Source organism: Aythya ferina (genome assembly GCF_964211825.1).
Source record: "Aythya ferina genome assembly, contig: HAP1_SCAFFOLD_482, whole genome shotgun sequence".
NCBI lineage: Eukaryota > Metazoa > Chordata > Aves > Anseriformes > Anatidae > Aythya > Aythya ferina.
In genome coordinates this window covers 1-27,255 of record NW_028181105.1, presented here as the reverse complement: position 1 = coordinate 27,255, position 27,255 = coordinate 1, and the positions used below count along the sequence as shown (strand labels likewise).

The 27,255-nt window shown below is 46.2% G+C and overlaps 2 protein-coding genes and 2 long non-coding RNA genes across 5 annotated transcripts; all 4 read left to right on the top strand.

Moving 5' to 3' along the window:
• The first annotated feature begins 12,400 nt into the window (after positions 1-12,400).
• LOC311429269 lies at positions 12,401-14,299 on the top strand. Its single transcript, XR_014688211.1, has 4 exons — positions 12,401-12,514; positions 13,005-13,229; positions 13,721-13,862; positions 14,175-14,299. It is a non-coding gene; the product is annotated as an uncharacterized lncRNA (long non-coding RNA).
• A 1,404-nt stretch (positions 14,300-15,703) lies between these two features.
• On the top strand, positions 15,704-19,312 carry LOC311429267 (uncharacterized protein; the record flags this gene model as incomplete). The annotated part of the gene is made up of 7 exons (XM_084540364.1): positions 15,704-15,815; positions 16,216-16,353; positions 17,011-17,193; positions 17,296-17,490; positions 17,935-18,083; positions 19,057-19,097; positions 19,191-19,312. The coding sequence occupies exons 1-7, from the start codon at positions 15,711-15,713 to the stop codon at positions 19,310-19,312; spliced, it is 933 nt and encodes a 310-aa protein (XP_084396490.1). The 5' UTR covers positions 15,704-15,710.
• LOC311429268 (uncharacterized protein) lies at positions 19,196-23,842 on the top strand. 2 transcript variants are annotated; one of them, XM_084540365.1, is made up of 9 exons: positions 19,196-19,363; positions 19,752-19,886; positions 19,984-20,127; positions 20,217-20,418; positions 20,504-20,644; positions 21,989-22,115; positions 22,369-22,508; positions 23,200-23,646; positions 23,736-23,842. In XM_084540365.1, the coding sequence occupies exons 3-8, from the start codon at positions 20,050-20,052 to the stop codon at positions 23,412-23,414; spliced, it is 903 nt and encodes a 300-aa protein (XP_084396491.1). In that variant the 5' UTR covers positions 19,196-19,363; positions 19,752-19,886; positions 19,984-20,049; the 3' UTR covers positions 23,415-23,646; positions 23,736-23,842. The 2 variants fall into 2 exon arrangements, 1 of the variants encoding a protein (XP_084396491.1); XR_014688210.1 differs by lacking the exons at positions 19,196-19,363; positions 23,200-23,646; positions 23,736-23,842 and adding an exon at positions 21,004-21,199 and having other exon boundaries at positions 19,753-19,886; positions 20,217-20,644; positions 22,369-22,458.
• A 1,313-nt stretch (positions 23,843-25,155) lies between these two features.
• LOC311429271 lies at positions 25,156-27,063 on the top strand. Its single transcript, XR_014688212.1, has 3 exons — positions 25,156-25,281; positions 26,305-26,538; positions 26,964-27,063. It is a non-coding gene; the product is annotated as an uncharacterized lncRNA (long non-coding RNA).
• Positions 27,064-27,255: the final 192 nt, after the last annotated feature.

Genomic DNA, 27,255 nt, shown 5'->3' with positions numbered 1-27,255 from the left:
CTTGGTAATTACCAACATTCCTCCTGCTGGGTGTGCACTCAGGTAGTAATTGGGCCGTGATGCTCTAGGCCACTGTAGAATAATTCGTGCTGGTGCAGGGGGCTTACAAAAATGCAATGCTTGACATAAGATGCCTTTTAAAATAGTGCAGTAAAGGGGAGAATGGGCTTCCTATGCACCTTGTCTGCTGGGTGGTTGCACCCAACAGTGTGCACAAGTCAGTGGGTGTACAGTGTTGTATGTCAAATTGGTGTTAGATGGTTAGCTTGATTTCATCTACTGTGTCAAAATCAGCCCCTCCAGAAAGCAGGGCACAGTTAGAGTTCCTTTTCCCAATTGTGTGAATGCAAGGAGAGGGTCCACAGCTGTCACTCAGCTGTCTGGGTCTCCCTGGTGTCAGGTGGCGATGCATGCAGAGCACTGTGAGTATTTCTGCAGGAATGCTCTTGGTGTGCTAAGGTCATTCCTGCCGTCTATTCCATTATAAAACGAGTTTATTTTACTCACTAGTGACATCTGGTAGGACAGGAGATCAGTGATTCAGCCAGCAGTCTCTGTCACGACAACTGTCCTAGCGAATGACACCTTCAGTGAAATAAACCCTATTTTTAGTGGAATGGACTGCATGCGCAGCTACCTCTGAAAGAAAGGACACTTCCATGAATATATATGCAGCAGTAGAAGTGAGCGTTCAATCCAGGGAACCATTGCTGACCCTCAGTTTATGAAGCATAGGTGAAAGCTTTTCACTATCTCAGTAAAATATTTCAAGCTGATAGGGCTGGAGTACCAGGCCTGGAACACCTCTTGGGGCACCACTGGAAAGTTTAGGGTAAGGCCATCAATTGACTTTTATGTTAGCAGGAATTTTTAGGAGCAGATTCTTTGTGCAACTGTGTTTTCCTTTTGCTGCTGAGCCTGAAGGATACCACACAGCTTTCCATTCTGTAAAAGACACAGCTGGCAGAACCAGCAACCAGATGGACTTGTCTCAAATAGAAATCCATCCTATATTAAAACATGACCTTGAACAGTCCTGTTATTAGCAGTACAAATACTAAGTGTAGGTCTACATCCAGAGGTGCTTACTAGCCACTTCTTTCATTGGAATTGCCTGTATCCTGATGGATGTGGACCTTACTGTTTACACGTCTACCCTATGCAGAGATTTCTAAGAGGTTTCACCAAAGGCAAAAGGTGATTATTGTGCTTTCAATAGAAAGAAATAAAGTATAATTGAAATGATCTGCCCAAGATAATCCAACAGGTCAGTCACGGAGTAACATAATAACGTAACTTGACTGTATGCTTTCCCTTTGAGAAAGGGATTTTCTTTCTGTATGTTTATGAATCAATCACAATAGTTGCAAACCCGTTTTTGCAGTGAGGTGAAATTAGGTTACAGATTAGTCTAAGCTTTTTTTTTTATTACAACAGTAAATAAGCACTCATTTATGGCTTCAGAAGCTGTAGAAGCCCTGCCCTTAAGAACTTCGAAAGTGCTGGTTAGATGAAGGCACAGGTGACACTTGCAAGGGTATAAACACAAGGCTTGCACAGACTTCCAGCCCTGTTTTCTGTGGCATTTTTTTCTAAGCATTTTTGCTTTGGTTTGGTTTTCTAAATGAGCAGAAATTCATTTTGTATCCAGTAGGACTAAGTGTCATGCTGATGATTGAGAAATGTGTTAAAAATGGCTAGACTTCGCAGCTCAGCAGTGGGTTAATTAATTTAAAAGGACAGCATAATGCGTGGGAAACTGATTAATTTTTAATTGTCTGATTTTTACTCTTTGAAGTTCAGAGGTGGCTGAAATGTACTTTGTTTGGTGAAGGCATTTATGTGAAGTAATAGAGAGCTTAGCTGAAGTCTTCCTTGCTACTAAGTCTTTGGTAAAATATAGAAAGGGAGACCTGGCTTTCTGCTGTGACAATCACACGTTGCTCGGGCTAAACCTGCCTGGCTGTCAACATTTCAGGTACCTCACTGTCTCTCACAATGATATAAAATATGCCACTCTCTTCTTAATGATGCTATACAAATTGGAAAATAGAGTCAGAGATAGATTCAGGGGATGAACTCCATTCACTAAGCTTTGGCCCAAGTCCAGAGTGTTTTCTCCAGGGTCACAGATCACTGTTAGGAGCAGAAACCCAAAGTTCAGTTGCTCAGTCTCCCTTCACATCTGCTGTGCTCTTTGCCTCAGAGAGGTACATGCACTAAGAAAATAATTATCTCCTTCAAATCGAGCCATGTATTTTTCTATTTGATCATTTCTTTTTTAGCGAATGACTCAGCTGCTAAAGCATCTTGACTGTTGAATGATTTTTTGCTCACCAGCTAAGACTAGGAAATTGCTGCTTTCCGCCCACTTCTGAAATTAAAACCAGAATTGCATTTACATGGTGCAGCAAGGAAGAAACCTCACATCTCATCAAGACAGCAAAATTCGGCAGACAGGGCCAGTGGCACCTGAACAAACACTGAAGAAGCTGCAGAGGAAATGAGAGTTCAAAAACACTTTCAGTTTAATAATGTAAGCTGTTATCCTATGCCTGTACTACCTTATATAATGATGTTGTCAACTCTCCGAAGGAAAACGTGGCAGAGCTAGGACAATGCTCGCTGAAAAATAGGCAGGGGACACAAGAATAAACTCTGACAAGGCAGAGAATATTTCAAGTCATACTGCCATGGGGTAGATGATGGTCTGAGCCTGTCTCTTCCATCTGTGTCACACAGTGAGTGTGATGTACTTAACCCTCAGTGAAACCAAGTTTATCTGCATCACATTCATGGCCTGGCAGGTACGTGGGCTAGCCTGGTCCTACAAAATAGATAATATGCTGTAAATCCGTGCCCTGCTTGGTTTTCTATGAAGTATCCAGGTAGCCACGCTCTTCAAGTCTGTTCTGAGCTCCACAGTACGGGAAGCACTACCTACAGAAAGTTGGGTAGAAAGCCTAAATTTTACACAAGCAGAGTCAAGTGGCATGGGTTCTGGTTATGTAAAACGGCAGTCCTGCTGGGTTTGCTATGCGTGCAGATCCACATCACGAAGCTGTTGTCAGCTGAGGCAATTTTTAAAAGTTCCCTATAGGGGAACCCTACAGCTGTGTGGGGTTACAGCCCCCTTCAGGTGTGTGGGTTCCAGCTCTTAGAGCTGGGGAATGAGGCAGCCTGGAGAAATCCCAGTCTTGTGCTACTGAGGTTTTTGAACCTTGTGTGTCATGTAGTTCATGTTTCTGAGGGGTAGGAATGAGGAGGTGGGCAGAATGCCAGGGGAGAGGTGCCCCTTGATCTGGCTTTGCCACCTGAGGCATCCTGGCATCCTAACCTGTCTTCATGGGAGCCTTCAGTCTGTGGAGAGGGAGATTTTAATGCGTCCTGATCATCTTGGGCATGCTGTAAGGTTCTTCTCCAGCCTTGCAGCGCCTTGTATATACCACACACACTGGTGTAGGCTTGAGCCTTGCTGTGATAAGCACTTGGGAGGCAGCTGGGCTCAGCCTGGACCTATTCCAGGGAGCCATGATAACACCGAGCCAGTGTTTTCCCTGCACAGCCCAAATTGCTCTATTCTCTTTGTGCTGTTGAAAGTCCTGACTCAGGAGGACTGCAGCTACTCCTGTGCTAAATTTGTGTTTCCTTATCACTGAGTTAATGTCGTGGTTTAACCCGGCTGGCAGCTAAACACCACGCAGCCGTTCGCTCACCCTCCCCCCTCCCTCTCTGGGACGGGGGAGAGAAATGGAAAGTGAAGCTCGTGAGTTGAGATGAAGACAGTTTAATAAGACAGGAAAATAATAATAATAATAATAATAATAATAATAATAATAATACAATGATGATAATAGTACTACTATTAATAATATGTACAAACAAGTGATGCACAATGCAATTGCTCACCACCCGCTGACCGATGCCCAGCCTAACCCCGAGCAGTCCGGCCCCCTCCCCCCGGCTAGCCACCCCTATATATTGTTTAGCATGACGTCAGATGGTATGGAATATCCCTTTGGCTAGTTTGGGTCACCTGTCCTGGGTCTGTCCCCTCCCAGCTCTTACTGCACCCCCCCAGCCTGCCCGTTGGCAGGACAGAGCAAAGGCTGAGATGTCCTTGGCTTAGTATAAGCACTGCTCTGCAACAATTAAAGCATCGGGGTGTTATCAGCACTCTTCTCATTCTAAGCCAAAACACAGCATTCCACCAGCTACTAGGAAGAAAATTAATTCTGTGCTAACTGAAACCAGGACATCTATCCACCCCTTATTCCATACCATTTATGTCATGCTCAGGTTACACTCTTTTCCATACATTCTAATTAGTCACCTATAGTAATCATGGTAGTGATAACATACAGTATAATATACTATTTAACATGGTGCAATTCAGTTCATGGGCTATTCTCACCCAGTATTAAATCTCCTTGAGGTACACACCGGACCTCTCCGTTCTTTTGCATCACCCACCAAGTATATCCAGGTCCCTGAGCGAAAACAATTCCACGAATAGGTTTGCCTTTTCCTGAGGCAGGAGTAGCCCAGACTGTTTTACCCAGCATATTTTTTACATGCACTACAGGAACTTTATCCCCATCTACAGTACGTAACAGGTTTGATTGGGCAGGTCCAGCTCGGTTGGTAGATCCCCTAGTATTGACTAACCAGGTGGCCTTTGCCAAATGCGTATCCCAGTTTTTGAACGTCCCAGCGCCCATTGCTTTCAAGGTAGTCTTTAACAGGCCATTGTATCGTTCAACTTTCCCGGAGGCTGGTGCATGATAGGGGATGTGATACACCCATTCAATACCATGTTCTTTGGCCCAAGTGTCTATAAGGTTGTTTCGGAAGTGAGTCCCATTGTCTGATTCTATTCTTTCTGGGGTGCCATGTCGCCATAGGACTTGCTTTTCAAGGCCCAGGATGGTGTTCCGGGCGGTAGCATGAGGCACAGGATATGTTTCCGGTGGTTGCTTCCACCATTGTAAGTACGTGGCGCTTGCCATTGCGAGTTTGAGGGAGTGTGATGTAATCAATCTGCCAGGCCTCTCCATACTTATATTTCAGCCATCGTCCTCCATACCAAAGAGGCTTTGACCGTTTGGCTTGCTTGATTGCAGCACATGTTTCACAGTCATGAATAACCTGTGCTATAGCGTCCATGGTCAAGTCCACCCCTCGATCACGAGCCCATCTGTATGTTGCATCTCTACCTTGATGGCCTGAGGTGTCATGGGCCCATCGGGCTATAAATAATTCACCTTTATGCTGCCAATCCAGGTCCACCTGAGCTACTTCAATCTTAGCAGCCTGATCCACCTGCTGGTTGTTTTGATGTTCTTCAGTAGCCCGATTCTTGGGCACATGAGCATCTACGTGGCGTACTTTCACAGCCAGGTTCTCTACCCGAGCAGCAATATCTTGCCACAATGCAGCAGCCCAGATAGGTTTGCCCCTACGCTGCCAGTTGTTTTGCTTCCATTGCTGTAACCATCCCCACAGGGCATTTGCTACCATCCATGAATCGGTGTAGAGATAGAGAACTGGCCATTTTTCTCGTTCAGCAATGTCTAAAGCCAGCTGAATGGCTTTCACTTCTGCAAACTGACTCGATTCACCTTCTCCCTCAGCAGCTTCTGCAACTCGTCGCGTAGGACTCCATACAGCAGCCTTCCATCTCCGATGCTTCCCCACAATACGACAGGACCCATCAGTGAACAGGGCATATTTCTTTTCATTCTCTGGCAACTGGTTGTACAGTGGGGCTTCTTCAGCACGACCCACCTCCTCCTCTGATGATATCCCAAAGTATTTGCCTTCTGGCCAGTCCATGATCACTTCCAATATTCCTGGGCGACTGGGGTTTCCTATTCGAGCCCGCTGAGTAATCAGTGCAACCCACTTGCTCCATGTAGCATCAGTTGCATGATGCGTAGAGGGGACCCTTCCCTTGAACATCCAGCCTAGTACCGGTAATCGGGGTGCTAGGAGGAGCTGCGCTTCAGTACCGACCACCTCCGAAGCAGATCGAACTCCTTCATATGCTGCCAATATCTCCTTTTCAGTTGGAGTATAGCGGGCCTCAGATCCTCTGTATCCCCGACTCCAAAACCCCAGAGGCCGACCTCGAGTTTCCCCAGGTTCTTTCTGCCAGAGGCTCCAGGTGGGGCCGTTCTCCCCGGCTGCAGTGTAGAGCACATTCTTTACATCTGGTCCTGTTCGAACTGGCCCAAGGGCTACTGCATGGACTATTTCCTGCTTGATTTGTTCAAAGGCTTGTCGTTGTTCAGGGCCCCATTCAAACTCATTCTTCTTACGAGTTACTTGGTAGAGTGGGTTTACAATCAGACTGTAATTTGGGATGTGCATTCTCCAAAACCCCACAACACCTAGGAAAGTCTGTGTTTCTTTTTTGTTAGTTGGTGGAGACATAGCTGTTATTTTGTTGATCACATCCATTGGGATTTGACGACGTCCATCTTGCCATTTTATTCCTAAAAACTGGATCTCCCGTGCAGGTCCTTTGACTTTATTTTGTTTTATGGCAAAACCGGCTTTCAGAAGGATTTGGACTATTTTCTTCCCTTTCTCGAAAACTTCCTTTGCTGTGTCACCCCACACAATAATGTCATCGATGTACTGCAGGTGTTCAGGAGCTTCCCCCTGCTCTAGTGCAGACTGGATCAGCCCATGGCAAATGGTAGGGCTGTGTTTCCACCCCTGGGGCAGCCTATTCCAAGTATATTGGACTCCCCTCCAAGTGAAGGCAAATTGTGGCCTGCACTCTGCTGCTAGAGGGATGGAGAAAAATGCATTAGCGATATCAATTGTGGCGTACCACTTGGCTGCCTTCGATTCAAGTTCATACTGAAGTTCCAGCATGTCCGGCACTGCAGCACTCAGTGGTGGCGTGACTTCGTTCAGGCCGCGATAGTCCACTGTTAGTCTCCACTCGCCATTAGACTTTCGCACTGGCCATATGGGACTATTGAAAGGTGAATGAGTCTTGCTGATCACTCCTTGGCTCTCCAATTGACGAATTAGCTTATGGATGGGAATCAGGGAGTCTCGGTTGGTGCGATATTGCCGCCGGTGCACAGTTGTGGTAGCAATTGGCACTTGCTGTTCTTCGACCCTCAGCAACCCCACAACAGAGGGGTCCTCTGAGAGACCAGGCAAGGTAGATAATTGTTTAATGCCCTCTGTCTCTAAGGCAGCAATACCAAAAGCCCACCGGAACCCTTTTGGGTCCTTGCAGTATCCTCTTCTAAGATAGTCTATGCCAAGGATACATGGAGCATCCGGACCAGTCACAATGCGGTGCTTTTCCCACTCATTCCCAGTCAGACTCACTTCAGCCTCCAATACAGTCAACTGCTGAGATCCCCCTGTCACTCCACAAATATAGATGGGCTCTGGTCCTTTATAGCTCGATGGCATTATAGTACATTGTGCACCGGTGTCTACTAAAGCCTTATACTTCTGTGCGCGTGATGTGCCAGGCCATCGAATCCACACAGTCCAATAAACTCGATTGTCCCTTTCCTCCCCCTGGCTGGAGGCAGGGCCCCCCTAATCCTGGTCAGAATCTTCCTCGTTTCTGTGTTTGAAGGACTGTCTGCTGGAAGTTGGAGCAGCAAACTTTTCGGAGAATCCCTTTTTCCTGATTGTTTTCTTTTGCAACTCACGTACCCGTGCCTCTAGGGTTGCGGTAGATTTTCCATCCCACTTTCTCATGTCCTCTCCATGGTCTCGTAAGTAAAACCACAGGGTGGCACGGGGTGAGTACCCACCATATCGTCTTCCTTGTGTGGGTGAACGCCTACCCCTGACAGCTGAGACACTGCTTTGTACAGGTGCGAAGGAGAATAATCTCTCTTCAAGTTGGTGAACCTTTTCAGAAAGTTTCTCCCAAGTGTTCTCCTTTGGTCGGTGGGCACTGGTTGGTTCAGGTGGGGAGGACAATAGATTCTCTTCAAGTTGGTGAACCTTTTCAGAAAGTTTCTCCACAGCTGAGACGCAGGCCTGTAAGGAAGAGGAGAGACTTTCTTCGTACTGCCGGAGTTGTTTAGCCGCTTCACCCACTGTGGGTTCCTCATCCTCTTTCCAGGCCATTATTGCCAATGAGCTGGCATATGATGATGGTGCACTCCGTACAAACTTCCGCCACATGGGTCGTGTACACTTGACTTCATCTGGATCTGTGGATGTTTGTTTGAGGTCTGGATCCTCATAAATCACTTCCCGTACGGCTAATTCCCTCAGGTACTGGATTCCCTTCTCCATAGTGGTCCACTTGCCTGGTAGACATAAAATATCTTCCTTGAAGGGATACCTTTCCCTCACAGCTGAGAGGAGACGCCTCCAGAGGCTGGTGGGTCGTGCTCCATCTGCAATTGCTTTGTCAATGCCGGCGTCTCGAGCAAGGGATCCCAGCCGCTTGGCTTCCCTGCCGTCTAATTCCACACAATTGGCTCCAGAGTCCCAGCACCGGAGCAGCCAGGTGACAAGCTGCTCACCTATACAGCGACCAAAATCTTTTCGCACATCTCGTAGCTCGCGCTCGTTTAGGCTTCGGGTAGTTACTGTTGCTCTTTCGGCATCCTCATCTTCCTCCTCCTGAATCCTTGACGGCCCAGCGTCGTCATCATCTTCGTCATCTCTATACTTAGTTTTGGCAGAAGCCTTACCTGGATTGGCAGAAGACTCTCTGCGTTCTAAACGACTTGAATTTCTATACCATATTTTCACCTTCTCTACAGGGGCAGCTTGCACTGCTACTGCTCGTTTCTCTGACTTTGTTACAGGGTCTGCCACAGGGGTTGGAATGCCCTCTGCAGGGTCAACTTGCACTGCTACAGCTCGTTTCTCTGACACGGCCACAGGAGCTGGAGCGGCTACAGGAGCTGGAGTTGGAGCTGGAGCAGTTGCAGGAGCTGGGACTGGAGCAGCAGTAGGAGCTGGAGCTGGAGCGGCTTCAGGAGCTGGAGCTGGAGCGGCTTCAGGAGCTGGGACTGGAGCAGTTGCAGGAACTGGGACTGGAGTAGCGGCCGGAGCTGGAACTGGAGCGACTGCAGGAACTGGGACTGGAGCAGCTGCAGGAGCTGGAGCTGGAGCAGCTTCAGGAGCTGGGACTGGAGCAGTTGCAGGAGCTGGAGCTGGAGCGGCTGCAGGAGCTGGGACTGGAGCGGCTGCAGGAGCTGGGACTGGAGCGGCTGCAGGAGCTGGGACTGGAGCGGCTGCAGGAGCTGGGACTGGAGCGGCTGCAGGAACTGGGACTGGAGCGGCTGCAGGAACTGGGACTGGAGCAGCTGCAGGAGCTGGAGCTGGAGCAGCTTCAGGAGCTGGGACTGGAGCGGCTGCAGGAGCTGGGACTGGAGCGGCTGCAGGAGCTGGGACTGGAGCGGCTGCAGGAGCTGGGACTGGAGCGGCTGCAGGAGCTGGGACTGGAGCGGCTGCAGAATCCACCGTAGGGGTCACAGTGGCCGTTGGATCTGTCACAGGGTTTGGAGTGGCCGCAGGGTCTGTCACTAAGTTGACAGCAGTATCAATGGCAGCTCGATAGGCATGAGCCAGGCCCCAGCACGTTACAATGATTTGTGTTACTTTGGAACTGCCAGAATCATTACACCTTTTTTTCAAGCATTCTGCCAGTTTTTGAGGATTTTGCCATTGTTCAGGGGTGAATTTCCAACACACTGGGGGTGCCAACTGCTCTAGATGCCTGCCCATATCTACCCATACTCCCTGCCACCCACAACTATACTGCCTCCGGGCAGATCTCCGGATGAGCTTCCTAAGTAGTTGTTTAACTTTAAGCAGAACTTGAAGTGCATTCAGGAGGCAGAACAACAGGACTATGCTGGTCTGAGTATCCCAAGGATATTCAATATCTTGGAGAGCTATTGTAATAAACTCGGAGGATAAGAGGGTGGTGAAGGAGGAAGGGAGAGTGATCAAGGAGGGTACAGGGGTGGTGAAGGAGAAAGGGAGAGTGATTAAGTAAGAAAAATTATCTTCCCCTTTCCCCTCCACAGATTGACTCCCTAATGAAAAAAGGCAACAGATACAATTGCTAATAGTTTCCAAAATACAGTTTCCAAAGTATAGAATCGAAGATGTTACTGAGTACAAATACCAGGTTAGAGTCATGGCCAGATATTTCATCATCTCATAAGCCACTGATACAACACACAGTACCATAACGGTCTGAAACCAGGGCCCGGAGAGGATAAACAACATGACAGAGAGCACATACGGAAAATAACGTGCTATAATACTCAATTTGGAAAACAGGCGCAGCACAGTTGAGATTAAAGCAATCAGCATTATGACAAGTGACTATTAAGCAGGTCTAATACTTATACCAATTTTAGTTTAACACACTCTGGTCAGATCTGCCGTTATCTCAACCTTTCGAGCCCCACGTTGGGCGCCAAAAAGACTGTCGTGGTTTAACCCGGCTGGCAGCTAAACACCACGCAGCCGTTCGCTCACCCTCCCCCCTCCCTCTCTGGGACGGGGGAGAGAAATGGAAAGTGAAGCTCGTGAGTTGAGATGAAGACAGTTTAATAAGACAGGAAAATAATAATAATAATAATAATAATAATAATAATACAATGATGATAATAGTACTACTATTAATAATATGTACAAACAAGTGATGCACAATGCAATTGCTCACCACCCGCTGACCGATGCCCAGCCTAACCCCGAGCAGTCCGGCCCCCTCCCCCCGGCTAGCCACCCCTATATATTGTTTAGCATGACGTCAGATGGTATGGAATATCCCTTTGGCTAGTTTGGGTCACCTGTCCTGGGTCTGTCCCCTCCCAGCTCTTACTGCACCCCCCCAGCCTGCCCGTTGGCAGGACAGAGCAAAGGCTGAGATGTCCTTGGCTTAGTATAAGCACTGCTCTGCAACAATTAAAGCATCGGGGTGTTATCAGCACTCTTCTCATTCTAAGCCAAAACACAGCATTCCACCAGCTACTAGGAAGAAAATTAATTCTGTGCTAACTGAAACCAGGACAGTTAAGCATTTGGGGACATCTTATAAATAAATGCACTTTCTGAATGTGACAACACAAATAATTGTTTTATTACCTATTGATCTTGCCAGTGTTTCCTTTAATGTACAGTTAGAGCACCTGTTAACACATGAGATTTTCGAGGTGATCACAGCTCAAATGGTTGTCATTCCAGCAGGTATCTCTGTGTTTGTGTTCAGTACATCTCCAGTCTGCAAAACCTGTTCAGCTCTTGGTATTCAGAATGCAAATATGGAAATGGCCCAGCTTCCGTGGGAACACCAGGCTCTTCTACAACTGAGGTCCAGGCATTCTGGTTGTTAAATCTACCTGCGTCAGTGTGTTTTCAGGCTGATGTGTTTATTTTTTAATGCATCTTCTCACATTATCAGCTCAGAACGCAGTCCATGTGGTTCTGCTGCTTCCAGGAGCCACTCAATTGCAGTAATAATCAGCTAATCCAACACCACCACCTTCTGGCTTTGCAGTAACTTCCTTGCTATTATGACTGAACCTCCATCATACTTTCTTACTGTAGGTGAAAGCAACGGGATCAAGTTTGGAGGACCCTCTGTTTTATCAGCAGGTCATGCTCCCTTTGGGACCCTAAATGTCTTCTTTCTCTTTAGGAACTGGGTTGTGTTTGAAGTGCCCTGCTGGCTATTTCTGTCCTGCTGGAGCGAATGACCCAATGCCATGCCAGCCAGGCACATACAATCCTCTCCAAGGACAGGACGAAGCCACTGACTGCAGAGCCTGCCCGGGAGGGAGAGCTTGCACTCAGGCTGGATTAGTGCAGCCTGACTCGGAGTGCCTACTGGGGTGAGCTTTGCTTGTTTTCTGTGCTTCTCTTTAAGTCTACACATACAGTTTGCCTCCACTGTTGGGGTGTTGTGCACAGGGACACGCAGTGGCATTTCCTGCAGTGTTGAGAGTTGATGACATTTTCTGGCAACTCAGCGTGATGTAGGCTGTATGGGTAGAGGAATTGTCTTAAACACAACGGATTTTGCTGCCTTCTATTGCCACAGAAAAAGTGGTGAGAAATAGTGAAACAGGCACGAGTGAAGCCCAGCCACAGATCCATGGTTATGAACAACACAACCTGGCTGAATAACCCCTGTTCTGTTGGTGCAAAATGTTTAGCAAAACCAATCCATTCATAGTGTTTTCTTCTCAGTCTGTGTTATCAGTTGTCAGTAACATTTCTGACAGCTGCAGTACCAAGTGCTTCAGCTTTTTTTTCCAGTTGCAGCTTTCTTCCTGATACGTTGGGAGGGCACAGAATTTGTGTCCCTGTTGCATCAAAGCGTTTGCCCCAAGTAGCCTGCTGTGTTTTATTAGGTTCGTGTGCCCAGAGGGGTCATCCAGCCCTCATTTTCCCAGCAACGCCTGTCCTCCAGGAACAGTTGGCAATGACTTCAACATCTTTGATAAGTCCCAGTGTGAAACATGCCCTGCTGGATTTTTCTGTGTTAGAGGTAGGTGGCTTTATGACAAAGTGAACTCTACTCTGTACCTCGTACCGTGAAGCTCCCCAGTAAGTACCAGAGCAGATCGCTGAGGTATCACAGTGCTGGTAAATGGGGAAAATGGTGTCTGTGTAGGGTTTAGTGTTACTGCAGAGACTGTTCTGCTCACTGGAAGGGTTGATTTTAATTTTACTGTGAGGTTTTTCCCTTATGCTATCCATAGTGACTGTTTAACTTCATGATCTGGAAGCAGCCAGTTTTTACAGTCTCCACATTTTTTTGCCTGTTGGTGGCTTCTTAAACTTGGACACAAAGTTGGTGGCCATTCTTGGACACAGGCACTTCGCAGGATTCTCAAGTTCAGAAATAATTACTTTAGTAACCAGTTATGTGACAGAACCTGTCATCAACAGATGAGATAATTATTGTCTCATTTTAAATGGATGAAAGGTGCAAGAACTTCATTGCTTCTGTTAAAAATTTGGGTTTGTTTTTACAGGAACAGGGGGAAGACAGAAGCCTCCTGCTCCATGCCCAGCTGGTCACTACTGCCCACCAGGCACAAAGCACTCAACGCAGCACAAGTGTGCCCCAGGCACCGGGAGCAATAGGACAAGGCTGACATCAGAAGATGAGTGCTTGCTGTGCCCTGCAGGCTGGTTTTGTGTAGGAGGAGTTCATGTCCCTTCTGGCATGTGCAGCTCAGGGCATTACTGCCCTCAAGGTAGGCAGTTTTATCCAGAAATGAAAGAAATTTAGTTTATTTCTGTCTTTAGGAATTCTGTGGGCTCTGAGTCATGTGCTGAGTTTATCAGCATATTTTTTTGCACCAGAGCATTTCAGTGTGGAGTTGGATAGCAAACTGTCTATTCCAAATGATGAATACTTTTAACCTTCACTGCTTGAAATGAGCATGTTGATAGCATTATTTTCTTTCCTTTAATTTGCAAAGAATTAAAATGCACAGTCAAGTGTCCAGTACAAACACAATTATAATTTGAAACTTCCTGCCAAGTTACGGCAGTATTTACTAAGTGGTGACTTTTTTTGGTTGGTTGGTTTGTGTTCAGAGTTGGGGGCAGTGATTTAAACATATATAAATACATACTTAACATGTAGCTCGTGTAAATACTTAATAGCAATGAAGAACAAAGGGCATTACTGCCTTCTCTCTTCAAGGCTTTAATTAGAATTGGGATGGTTCTCTTTGGAAAGGTACAAGGAGAAGCACACAGTACCCCTGCCCTGCTGGAACTTACAGTACCAGGCTGGGAAATGGCAGAGTGGAAGACTGTGCAGCCTGCCCTGCAGGGGCTTTCTGCACCAGGGGAACCTCCAAGCCAGTTCCTTGCCCAGTGTAAGTACACTACACATGCTGTCATAGCATGTGGGTCTCTGTGCACACAAAAGGACTTGTATGTAACATTTCAGAACACTTCTTATAAAAAGAGATCACATTCTGCTCCAAAAATGTTTGCAAAGTCATTTCACCTTGTATGTTCCTGGGCAGTCTGGGCAGGTTTTTTCTGAACTGGCCTGTTTCTTGCTTTCAGAAGTGGCAGATATCCTCTGTACAAGAGGCTAAGAAATGCAGAGCAGAGATGCTCTGTCCTTTTCTTGGTTACTTTGCTGCAGTTGATGACTCCCTCTGTTCTGTTTTCTCCTGCAGAGGAACCTATTGCATGGAATACGGTGCAAAAGTGGCTGCAGATTGTGTCCCTTGTCCTGGAGGGTACTACTGCCCTGAGCTTGGCACTGTTACTCCCCGAACATGTGGTGCTGGCAACTTTTCAGTAAGTAGCAGTAGTTTTATCTTGGCATCTGTTCAGCGTAAGGACTCAATTTTGGCAGAAAGAGGAGCTGCAAGATATACTCCTCAAGGGAGGCACTGGAATGAGCCCATCTCCTTGCATTATGAGTCTGCTTATTTGGGATGATTGTGTGTGGTGTTTTAAACAGTAGTGCCCACCTGTGCTGAGCCTGTAAGTAATGAGAGAAAGTGCTAGCCTAGAGAAAGCACTGGGAATGTTCCTGCATGGTCAGGCTTGGAGCTGCTCCAGACATGATGCCAAAAGTGCATCACGTGCCTGAGGTTTGCAGTAGCAGTAAGTTCATGTCGTGCACCCAGCAGTGGGTAGTTGGGTAGATGCTTGCTTTGAATTTTGGTTATTCAAAATTCAATATTTGGTCTTGCATTGTTAGTGTAAGTACTGCAGGGGAAGAGCAGAGCAGGCACCTGTATTTAGTTCCTGCCTCAAAGGATGTATTGGATTGCAATGCAGTTAAATAATTGTTTGGCTGTGGAAAGTCAAACAATGAGAGAGAGGCATAGAAAGGAGCAGTGGATGGCACATCGACTCTCACAACAGGGTTCTGAGACTTATTTTGTATTTATCTGCCCCAAAACTGTAGTGAATAATTCTAGCAATATGTGCCAGATTTCACTATTGAGGGGAAAATGGCATGTCACTGCTGTCAAATGAGCCCAGTAGTTCTATTCAAGCTGGTTTTCTATCACTGTGCACAATTTTTGTAGTTATCACTGGATGATTCATTAAGATAAGAGGGGAGATAAATGATGAATGGGGATGTATGTGTGACAAATGGACCTTGATTATCTTGATTATCTCTCTTTTGCACTTCGTAGTTCAGCGTGACAAAGAAAGATGAGGGAATGTGTTTGTTTTTTTCTACTCCTGCTGGCAAAAGATGTTGGATTGACTGTTGTGGGGGTCCTTCTGCATGGATAATCCACGGGAAGCAACAGGACCTGCTTCTTGTCTGTGAAGCACAGGCTCTCTTGCCTGCAGGGTGAATACACTGAATTACATACTGTTTGTTGTTAGGTTAGGTGGAATTTTTAAGGGGAAACCTTTCTGTTTCCAGTAATGTTGCTGAGCATAACAGGGAATGGTTTGTATGAACAGGGTCCTGTCATCAGTTCCCAAGGGCGATGTCTTTGCTCAGTGGCTTTATTTTTGTAGACTGTTTTATTTACTGGTGGGCTCCACTGCAGTGTTGGTTGCATTTATTTCCTTTGTATGTGCCTCAACATGTCAAACGTGCAGGGATTCTTTTCCCCTCTACAAATGGGAACCATGTGCCTTTCCTGTTGTAGGACCAAGGTTGAGCCTCCTGCTTGCCGTGTGTTGTTGGACATTACTGTGCTAGTGAGCACACCAGCCGGGAGGTGATGCTGCGTGCCATGATTTGCCCGGCAGCTCTCCTGTGTCCAGAAGGACAGGCAGTCGCTCCAGATACCAGTAAAAATGCCCGCCCAAGAGGATACTACTGTCCCCAGGGAGGTGCTGTAAGTGCTTCTGCTGTAGTCCTTTGGATTTTCTCTTCTCTCATTGTGTTGGTTGTACAGTTACAGGCTGCACTGGAATCTTGCTGTGGGAACCTTTCCTAATTTTTTATTTTACTGATTTCTGTTCTCTTTTGGTGCTGGTATTTGCCCAACGTAAAACTTAATAATACCAGGGTAACATTTTCTGAGCTGCTGTATAAAAACAACACTGCTGTTTGGATCCCCATTTTGTTACAGCCTCTCTCCAGCATTCATACCTGCTGCCTTGTGTTGCTTTTCAGTGTTTGTTCCCAGTAACTGGAAAGAAATATTTTTCAGTTTCAGCTGCTGTGTGTTTGCATTATGGTATGCAGCAGTCATGTTAGCATCTTAAAGACCCATTTTTCTGTTTTATTTCAAGGACTTGCCTGCTAAACCTTGCCCCAATGGGACCTACGGTGAGCAGAAGGGACTAAGCAGTGCTGAGGAATGCTTGCTGTGCCCTGCAGGGAAGTACTGCTACAGAGCTGGGATGGAGCCTCCGGGAATTCCCCACCCTGTAAGCACAGCCCAGCTTCTCCCAACCTTTCTTTTCTAGAGGCTGCAGCTCTAAATGGAGCCTAATTAAAACCTGTCTTTCCTTTGCCTTCTGCCTGCCAATGCAGGTTATGAAAGAGAGTTCAAATGTCAGGAGTTGGTGTTGCTTTGTCTCTAATGAATTTGGGGATCTTTCCTTGTCATTGTCTTGTCCCTTGAAAGAGTGAATTCTTCAAGCATTAATAGCAGTTTAAAAAAAAAAAAAAAAGCTATTAAGAGGAAAAAGAGCAGTCAAGTTTCTTCAATGTGGATGAATCCATGGTCTTATGTAAGAGTGAGGTGACAACTCTTACCAATTACAGCTACTTTCCAGGTACATAAGAAGAGCATCTTTGCCATGACTGCACAGGCGAAGGATAGGGGCTGTCTTAATGACAAGATTTTCTCTTAAGAAATTCTCACCTAAAGTGATTATCCTACACGGTCAGAATTTTACAGGTCTGTAATTGTAAAGGGATTATGAATTCCCTTCCTCCCCCTGCTTTTCTCCCCCATTTTCTTGCAGCAAAAATTCTAGGTTATACAAATTGCAGATGAAGCTTTGCTCGTTCTGTGTTGAATCTTAACAGATTGTTCTTCCCTACCCAAAGCCACCCTGACTGCCTTTTTTGCTTTCTAGACTGGGGATTGCCCACCTGGCTATAACTGCCCTCCAGGGACTGGATTCCCTTTCTCCTTCCCCTGTGCACCAGGCTTCTTCTGGGATAATTCCAGTGCAGAGGGTGAAGACAGATGCACACCATGTCCAGCTGGCTCCTACTGTGACTCTCCTGCCATGTCAGAGCCCAAAGCTTGCCCAGCAGTGAGTTTTTCTCCTGCAGTCCTCTAATGCAAGAAGCTGAATGTGGAGGTTTATTTATCAGAAGATTCTTAAATGCTATATTCAGCTGGCTTTGTTCTGCAGGGCTTTCACTGTGGCGAAGGCAGCTCTAAACCTGAGCCCTGCCCAGAGGGCACCTACAGTAACACAAAGGGGCTGTCTGGGCCATCAGAGTGCAGCCCGTGTGGCCGTGGTTTCTACTGTGCTGCTCCAGGACAGACTGAGCCAAGCGGTCCCTGCCAGGCTGGTTTCTACTGCCAGGGCAGGGCTCTGACTCCAGTAAGTCTCACGACAAGCTTTTCTCATTTTCTAATTGTCTTCCACTGTGGTGTTTTTTATTAACCCAGTGACTTTCAAGAGCCACAATTTTGCACTGCACACATTCAGGGTTTTGGTGTGAGAATCCTCAAAGGCTGTGCGACCATTTCATAGTTTTCCCTCTCTACACGAACATCCCCTTAACTAAAACTGTAGCTAGGTTTATATCCAGATGCAACATTCAGTGGGTGTGAATCACAATAGGATTGCTAGTTTGAAAAGGCCGTCCGTATTTCTTCTTTCTGAGTTTGCTATATTTGCCTTAAAGAGGCGTTATCTGTCCTCTGTACAGCAGAGTATGTCTCTATTTTTCTTCTTGGTCATCTTGAGCCCAAACCAGTATGATGCCTTTAACATTTTAACCAAGTTTGCTCCTTTTTTACATGCTGCCTTTTCCAATTTCAGGTGCCCACAGATGGTGTGACGGGAAACGTGTGTCCCCCTGGTGCATACTGCCCACCTGGGTCCCCCTTACCTGTCCCCTGTCCTCCAGGAACCTACAGCAACAGGAGTGGATTGAGAAGCCTCCGTCAGTGCTTGGACTGCCCACCCGGGTGAGTGTGATATTTGCTGAACACGGCTCAGTTCTGCCCCATTGCAAAGGGATTATTTAACCCTCAAATTTCCTTCCACAGCAGCCCATCCTTACCTTCAGCCCTTTTGAAGAGGAGTCCCCTCTGGTCCCAGGGCTCCAGTACAAATGTTCTTGCATTCTCCATTGCTATATGCCTGTATCAGTCGATTTGAAACAGGGAACTTGAACTGTGTGAGTTGTATCTCAGCTTTTACTGTTCCCTAGCATCTGTCAAGACTCATTATGTCTGTAGTGCTGGATGGCTTGACCTAGCAGCTCTTGCTTAAACATTCTCGTTAATACTAATTGGGTAGTCCTTTTTATATTACCAGATTGTGTTGCATCCCTTTTAATGATGCCAGAGTTACACATCTGAGTCTGAAGAAAAAGGTAGGGATCTAGCGTAGGCTTTCACCTCTCCATGAGTGTGCACTGAATAAGTGCAGGTTGTTAAGGCTAGTGATGGACAGGCTGCCTTTCAGGTGGTTATGTCTTCATGCTGCAGTGACAAATGGAGCATGAAAGATCATCTCAGGATTGGTGGCACAAAGTCTTTGATTTCTGTGGTTCACTGTGAAAGAGGATGCTATTTAGGATAGAGTTGTATGTCTCTGTGGGAAAGAACCTGATTTTTTTTTTTCACTCCCTGATTTCCCTGGAGAGGTAGGCAGAAAAACAGAGCAAGAGACAGCACTGGAATTCATGTTCTGTCCAGAAGATGAAGGGAATGCCCTCAAAAGCTCCTTTTTATTCCTTTATATTTCTAGTCCAAAGAAGCAGAAAAGGCTTAAAGAAAAACACCATTTGGGTGTTTGTGTGATCTATATGCAGATGCTACTCTCTTTTTATAGAGGAGGGTATTCTTTCCAGGACAAAACTACTGAATCTGAGGGGTTATGGTCTTTAAAAAGCATGTGTGACATGATATGTGTACTTTTTAACCTCCTTTCAAGGCCTGTAAGCAAACAGGAACTAGGTCTCAGTGAGATCCCAGGTAGACTGCAGGGAATTTTTTGTATTGCAACCACACTATCCAGTGACAAAACAAACTACCCAAGATTTTTATCTTTTTCTCCCCTACACATAGCCTTTATTGTGATGGGACAAACAGCCAAGCTCCCTCAGGACCATGTGAACCTGGCTACTTCTGTACAGGAGGTGCCAAAAGTGCTCTTCAGCAGATGGTCATGGAGGGGCGTTATTCCTTAACAGGAGCTTTCAGGCCAGAGCCATGTCCCCTTGGCAGCTTCCAGCCTGTAAGTACATTAGAATTCACTGTAAGATGCTTGTGGGGTCATCACAGCCATTGGCAACTGTACGAGTGTGTAAATAGTCATTTGTGGAGCGTCTGTAAGCAGACAGCTTAAAAAAAGAGGGACTTGGGTTTTCTAGTAAGCAGAGTAATCACCGCCACTGTCTTTGCTTCCACCCTGCAGTGGAAGAACTCTTGGCACAACCAGAAAGGTTTGGGACAGGATACCAGATCTATCAGTCTGGCACTCCTCCGTTGCTAATCTGGCAGTTTTCCCTAAATTTTGCATAGTGCACATTTATTAGTGGCCTGAGGAGGCTTTAGCCTAGCACAGGTGAATTAATCGTGCAGCAACACTGCACATCTGCCAAGTTCTTTGTTATGTCCCTTTTTTAGGGCCGTGGGCAGTCTGTTTGCAGGGACTGTCCAGCCGGTACATTCTGCAATGAGACCAGCCTGGCTGAAGCCCAGCCTTGTCCCAAAGGGCATTTCTGCTTGGCTGGAAGTTCCCTGCCTCTCCCATGTCCAGTGGTAAGAATCCTTTACGGCTCTGTTTTTCAAGTAGCACTTTTCAGTAGTTTCCAGTCCCTTGGTGAAGGGCATTCACTACTTCTCTGTCTTTGTGCAGGGAATATACACGGATGTACCCCGGGCCGGTTCATGCAAGCCCTGCCCAGCAGGCACATACTGCAGCATGGCTGGGCTGACCGAGCCAGAAGGACGTTGCCAGCCAGGACATTTCTGCACTCAGGGGTCCAACAGCTCCTCACCTGTGAGTACTGAGCATCGTGCATTGCTGCAGCCCCTTCAGCACTATAAAAACTTTCAAAAACCATACTCATCTTATTTCCTTTGCTTCAGGTGGGGCTTTCCTTTGGAGATCTTTGCCCACCAGGACATTATTGCCCTGCTGGCACGACGCACCCAAAAGAGATGCTGTGCCCTGCTGGCACCTGGAATGGACAGAGGGGAGCCCAGGATGCCACTTGGTGTCTTCCTTGTGCCCCTGGATTTTTCTGCAGTATGTCTGGCCAAGATGCTCCTGGAGGATCTTGTGCACAAGGTAAGACAAAACCAGAAGTTCTTTAGCTGCTCAGAAATGGTTTTTTTTGCATGACACAGAGAACTCAAATGCTTTCTGCTTTAAGGCTATTACTGCATGGGAAGGACAAAGACTGCAAAGCCAGAGGATGGTGTCACTGGAAATATCTGTCCTCAAGGATATTTCTGCCCTGCAGGCTCAGCAGCACCTTCTCCCTGCCCCAGTGGAGAATACAGTAATGCAACAGGTCAGGAACTGGATCTCTGCAGCTTCAGTGTGACTTGGGAAAGCTAGATGTGGATTGTATCTCCTGTCTATGTCCAATAATGTCTCAATAGCTGCTGACTGCTAAGAGTTGTTCAGTATTTTGCTTGGGACAGAGAAGGGGTTTTCTTTTTTTTGTTTTCTTTTGATTTTTTTTTTGGTTGGTTGGTTTTGTTTTCATACTTTTTTTTTGTGTTTTTGTTTTGTTTTGTTTTGTTTTTCCTGATGTCACATGGTGGGGGGAAAAGGGATTCTTTCACCCCTGCAGCAGGTCAAATAGTAGGATTGCAGCAGTGACAGTGCACAGAAAGCTAGTAAGCAGTTAACCTCATTTCCTTACAGTTCTTCCTGCCACCTACCGGTGAGATGTGGAGGTTACTGTGACTCTGAGTTTGGAGTGGGTTTGTGAAGCTTACTGAATCAGATGCTCTTGGGAGAATGTACATATTTGAAGACCAGTCATTCCAGGAGGGCTTGCAGAATAACTTTATTTCCTCTCCAAGTGGTCCCTGCTGGCCAGGATTCTTCTGCACAGCAGGTATTGAATGGAGCATTCACAAGGACAGAAGAGAAGTGGAAAAGTAGAAAGCTGTGGTCTCGAGGATTTTCTTATACATTCTCTGTGCAGTCTCTCCCTGGATTTTACTGGAGGGTGTGCCAGGATAGCCCCGAGGAATGAAGCTCTGTAATAAGGTTATACTTGGTCACAATAGATTTTTTTCTAGTCAAAACATGCTTTCTGAGGCCAGTAGAAGGACTTAAGAAAATACACAAAAAGTGGACTCAAGGAGTCCTGCTGTGTTCTTCCAATATCAGCTATCAGCAATTCAAGAACATTTTGAGCTAGAGTTTGGATCTAGGACCACCGTGTATAATAGTTGAGTTTTCTTTCAGGTCCTTACCAGTTTCTGTGCTCTCTGCATGGCAGATGTCCTGAATGCTGTAATGAGAACAAGTCCAAATTTAAGATACCATTGGATGCAGTCCAATTTAAAGGAAATGCTTCCAGGCAACTTTTTGTTGTTTGCCACACCTGTGCAGGCAGAACTTGCATTAAAAAGAGGCCTTTTTGTTTCTAACTTTCTGTTTGCCAACTAACACATAAGCCTGGAGACTGCTCTGAAACAGACCTATCAAGTGTGCTGTGATCTGCACTGAGACCCATGCTTGGCAGTGTGGACAACAGCTCTTTGAAATAACTTCATGCTTGCTCTGCATATTCTCACATAAAAAAGCTTCCTGCTATAGAAATTACTCTTTAGGCATGGGAGGGTGACAGACTGTCCTATATCATTAAGGAAACCTTTGGTCTTTCTTCCCGGTGTAGGAGCAAGTGTCCCAAACCCTAATGGAGCCACAAACATGAGCACTGGTTGCCCATGCCCACCTGGCCACTTCTGCCCAGCTGGCACAGCTATCCCTCAGCAGTGCCCTGTGGGCACTTACTCAGACAGGTGAGCTTCTTGGTTCTGATGGTGCTAATCTGTATTTTCCTTCCCTTTTTATCTTTCTCTTCTACTGCTGTCTACTACCTCCTTTGCTTCCCTACAACGTCCTTAAGCTGCAGCCCAGTATGGCTCATTAGACACATCTCTGGATTTATTATAAAAGCCTCATGGTTGTTTGCCCTTGGCCAGGGGTGTAGGCATCGGGGACCTCCTGCTGAACTTGCACACTTGCCAACAGAAAGCTTCTGCCTCTCTACAGGCTGTACATCGGGCAGGAGTCCAGCTGCACAGCGTGCCCATCTGGCTATTACTGCCGCTCTGCTGGCCTCACGGCACCCTCAGGACCCTGCTCAGCTGGGTATTACTGCCTCTCTGGAGCTTCCTCGCCATCGCCACCTGGTGAGCTGCCCTGGGTGAATGTCAGTGTCTCCTCTTAGTTGTGTCCGATAATTAAGGGTCTTGACAACAGAGAGCTTTGAAAAATGGCAGTTCTTCCCCCAGTCCTCCTGTCCCTGCCTCTTCTCAGTCGTTTAAATTTTAATATAATTAAACCCTGTATTAATTTTGTTTGGGGTATTCATACGTCTGCATACATAGCAAGGATGAAAAAGCAGGCAGTCCTCCATCTGTGTTACTGAATGAGACGCTTGCACTGAACACTGGAAAGTTGTGAGTACCAGCCTGTAATGGAAGTAGCCTGATTCCCCCTTATCATTTTACTGTGTACCAGAAAGAATAACTTCCAGGGGAGAATTCCAGGTCAATTCCTGTGGATATTTAAATATTCTCCAAAATTCTTGTTACATATGAAGCAGAGTATTTAGAAAGCTGATAGGAGAAAAACATGTTCAGTGTGGCTTTGCCTGTGAAGCTAGGAGGAAAAAGACACGGTGACACGGTGTTGAATAACTCCAAAGCTGAGACGACAGTCGTTTTAGATACTGTGTTGTGCCTCCTCATGACCTGTCTTCTGGGATCCCAGTAAACATAATTAAGAAGAGATCCTCGTCAGTTCACTCCCTTTGTGGGCACTCACCCTCCCTCATAAGCTGCCTTTTTTTGGCTTTGTCTTCTGCTTTTTGTGTCCTAGGTGTGTGGGAAAAAGGAGGCCCTTGTCCTGTGAGCCACTTCTGTCACGAAGGAACCAGCTTTCCCTTAGCGTGCCTTGCAGGGACTTACAACAACCTCACCAGACAAGCTGCATGCTTTTTGCAGACAAGCTGCAAGCTGTCATCTGCTACCAATTCGCCACTTCCCCACGGTTACAAGCAACTTCTCCACTTGATGGCCATCATTTATTTCTAGACCAGCGGTGGCTCTGCACCACGCTATAACAAATGATTGTATTTCAGTATGTATGCTGAAACCTCTATCTTCATGCCTATTTTTTTAATACAGTTGTGTGCTTTTTGTATGTTGTTCTGTTTTATAGGAGACTGTGCTGAGGGATTCTGGTGCAAAAGTGGTGCCCGAGTAAGAAATCCTCAAGATGGAGAATCAGGACTTCCTTGTCCACCTGGTCGTTACTGTCCAAAAGGTAGGGTGCTTTGCTAAAGCACATTTTTTCTTATTTCATGTAAAGCACAAGGTGGCATTTCCTCCCTCTGGTGCCATTCGTTTTCCCAGGTGCACCACTTCCCCTAGAGTGCCCTCCTGGCACTTGGTCTGGCAGTGAAGGCAGCAGCAGTTTGCAGCAATGCCTGCCTTGCCCTGGGGGATACTACTGCAATAGCTCTGGACAGAGGGCTCCCACAGGACCCTGCAGCCCAGGGTAAGAGAATAGTGAACACATTTATGTACTCTTTATAAGGAAAGGTGTTCTCCAAGTGGTCTTCTTCACCATCTTGATATAATGACAGTATGCTCCTATACTCGCTGCTGCAGGTATTACTGTGTCACCAGAGCCCAGACCCCAGCACCCACAGACGGCCTCTCGGGAGCTCCATGTCCAGTCAATCACTTTTGTCCTCTTGGATCCAGGAGTCCAGCACCATGTCCTGCTGGCTCCTACACCAGAGGGTGAATACTGTGCCCCTGGGGAGAAGCCAGAGCCATGTCCCCAGGGTGAGTTAGGATTCCCCTTACACGCCTGGTTTGCTGTAGATTTTCTGAAGACTGCTAATGTTGACCTGTTCTTTCTTTTCCAGGGCACTTCTGTCCCAAGGGCACAGCTCTTCCAGTGGCTTGTCCAGCAGGGTCATACAACCCCTCACAAAGGCAATCCAGCTGCCTCCCCTGTCCTGAAGGGTAAGAGTGAGTCCGTGACCTGAGTGTTGCATATATGAATAAAGGACTATGGGAAATAATGGTTTATCACACCACCTTGGAGCACTGTGCAGTGGAAAAATGACTGACCTTACCACTGGAAAGCACTTAGATCTGACAGGAAGCAGGACAACTATTGAATGCTGTTAACAACACTAGAAAATTGATTGTGGCACCAGGCAAAGTCCTAAACCCAGGTACAACTACTGTGGAAGAGGATTTAGATCAGAAGTCTATTTAAAGCAAGGGAACTATTGGCACCATAAACCTCTTTCATGTCTGAAGTAATAAATGGTTCCCTTGGCAACAGGCTGGCATAGCTGTGATACAGGGGAAGAAGGTCTTGTGTATCACCTGATGCTGAGGCTGGCGTTCCCTTAGGGGATTCATCTCCAATTACTAACTGGATTTGACCTTGATTAACTTTTACAAGTTGATGATTCGCAGCCTAGATGTGTTATGACTCAAGTTAAGAAAATTATGTCTCTGTGGCTTTTGCAATTATGCCATCAATTTGGCATACAAGGAAACAACTAAGAATGTGGCAATATACCTAAGTAGGATTCTTTTGCGGTCAGTACAGCACAGTGCAGCAGCCATATTAGACTACCTTCTGCCACCATTAACTCGTTATTCAGGTGTCTGTGGATAGAATAGTGCTAGAAATTCCTCCCCCTCCCTCCTTTTTTTAATCGGACCTCCTTTTTTTTTTTTTTTTTTTTTTTGCCTCTTTGGACTAGGTTCTTCTGCCCCAAAAATTCCTCTTCATTTTTGGAAAATGAGCGTTCAGCTGGCCACTACTGCCCTACCGGTACTGCTGCTGCCACTCAGTTTCCATGTCCCCAGGGAACTTACAACCCACAAAATGGAAGCAGCCTCCTGTCTCACTGTACCCCCTGTGACCCAGGTAAACGGCGTGTAAACGTATCTCAGGGTAGGACAACTTACAAAAATTTATTTTGTATGTTCTTGAGCTTCACTGGTAGCATTTTCCTGGTTCAGTGGATGAATGACAGGCTACAGTGTCTCACACCCAGTGTGTTATGTGGAAATGAAGACAGGGAAATATTCAGCTGCCTGTTGATCCTTAGGGGTTCTAAAGGCATACACTGAACTGGAGTTGGAAACACTTGGCAATTGTCTTGCTTTTTTCCTTGGTATGACTGGAGTCAAGCACTTCAGAGAACAAGCAGAAAATGAGTTACTCCTTAAATCTAAAATGTACCTTAAAGAGATGTTATATGGAAAAATGTGGGAGAAAAGTACTTGTCCAGGAGACTGTCATCTCCATGTTTCCACAGGTACCTTATGTAATGCTTTATAAACTTAAATAAGGTGATCTGTGGAAAAGAAACTTAGAAGGCAAAATTTCACACTGTGCAGATATACTCAAGTGAGATGAAAACCAGAAGCAATATGACCACAACGTCATGCCCTGCTAAGAATTAGCTTAAATTACCTTGGGCAAAAGATCTTATAAATTGATTATACTATCTGCAGCCTTTGAGACAGTGTTTGTATGCAGCACTGTATTGTTCAATGCAAATACTATTTTAGCATGAGATTTTTGCCACTTTTAAGTTGGGAATCGAGGTGAATCCCATCAGGTAGGCCGTCTGGTCAGGCAAAAAGAGAGAGAGGTGGGATTATTCTTCTAGTATAGACATCTGATTGATGAGGAGGTGATTAATTTAGGCTGCATGCCAAACTTAGAGGTACAAAAAAAAGGAAGAAATACCCTAGTTTTCATTAAGCCTGCTGTCGCTGGACATCACCTGCTGGTTGGTTTGTTTTCCTGAATCATGGAAATGAATACCCTTTTGCACTTCACTGTACATGTTTTCATGATTGTGTAGGCATGTAGCTTGTTCTCTGCAGCAGCTTTCTGATGTTTTCTGCCCGTACTGATGCCAGTGCGTTGCTTTCTCAGGGCACTACTGTGCACTGCCAGGGCAGTCACACGTTACAGGAGCCTGCTGGGCTGGGTTCTACTGCAGTGGACGTGCTTCTAGTCCAACACCTACGGATGGTCTCCTGGGGAACACATGCCCCAAGGGAGCTTACTGTCCTGCGGGCACTGCCTTTGCACAGCCTTGTCCTCCTGGTTACTACAGCAACTCAACTGGGAATACTGGGATCGAGGACTGTCTCCTGTGCGATGCAGGTACAATACTGAAAGGACTAATGAGGTTCCAGCATTTCTAGGGCTCCTGAGAAGCTTTGTGACTGTAGAGCAGGTAATCGTGAACAACAGTGGTCTTGGTGAGAGATGTTAAGTAAAGTATAGAAAGACTAAATCTGCAACTTTCCTATGTAAGTGGATACTCACAGTGAGGTGCAAACTTCTGCTATGATCTTCATTTTCCACTCTTTCTCTACATGCTGTCATATGCTGAGATGATGCAGAGAGCAGTTTGTTCAGGCATGTAAACTCTGAACTGCAGCTGTTCTCAGTGAAAGCATCTTCAGGAGAACAGAAGTGGGTGACATCAAACATGATGGCTGAGTGATTGTTTCCTAGTTACATACTTGCTATTGTCTCTCTTGCCTGGCCAATGTCATTATGGTGCTTTTGGGTCCCTTTTTCAGGGTATTTCTGCAATGGGACTGGACTTTTATCTCCAAATGGATTATGCAAAGCTGGATTCTACTATAGTGGAGGAGCCATTTCTCCTAAACCTCCCAGGGTAAGCTGTGCTCGTGAAAGGAAAAAGTGGTGCCAGTTTCTAAATAGGCAGCCCAATGAGATTTGTTGTGTGCAAAATTCTGATCCCTTGTCTTGGAAAAGGATAAGTGTGCAGCCATAAAGACTAAGCAATGAATGCAGACCTTCACACTATTTGAATCCAACATAGTTATTTTGCAAAGCTGTCCTCTGAGT

Excerpts from the sequence above, each read along its gene's own strand:
- LOC311429268 (XM_084540365.1), top strand. The coding sequence starts at position 20,050 with ATGGCTGGGCTGACCGAGCCAGAAGGACGTTGCCAGCCAGGACATTTC. Across the intron at positions 20,128-20,216 it reads GGTCCAACAGCTCCTCACCT|GTGGGGCTTTCCTTTGGAGA; the intron begins GTGAGTACTGAG and ends CCTTTGCTTCAG. Across the intron at positions 22,116-22,368 it reads GTGGGCACTTACTCAGACAG|GCTGTACATCGGGCAGGAGT; the intron begins GTGAGCTTCTTG and ends GCCTCTCTACAG.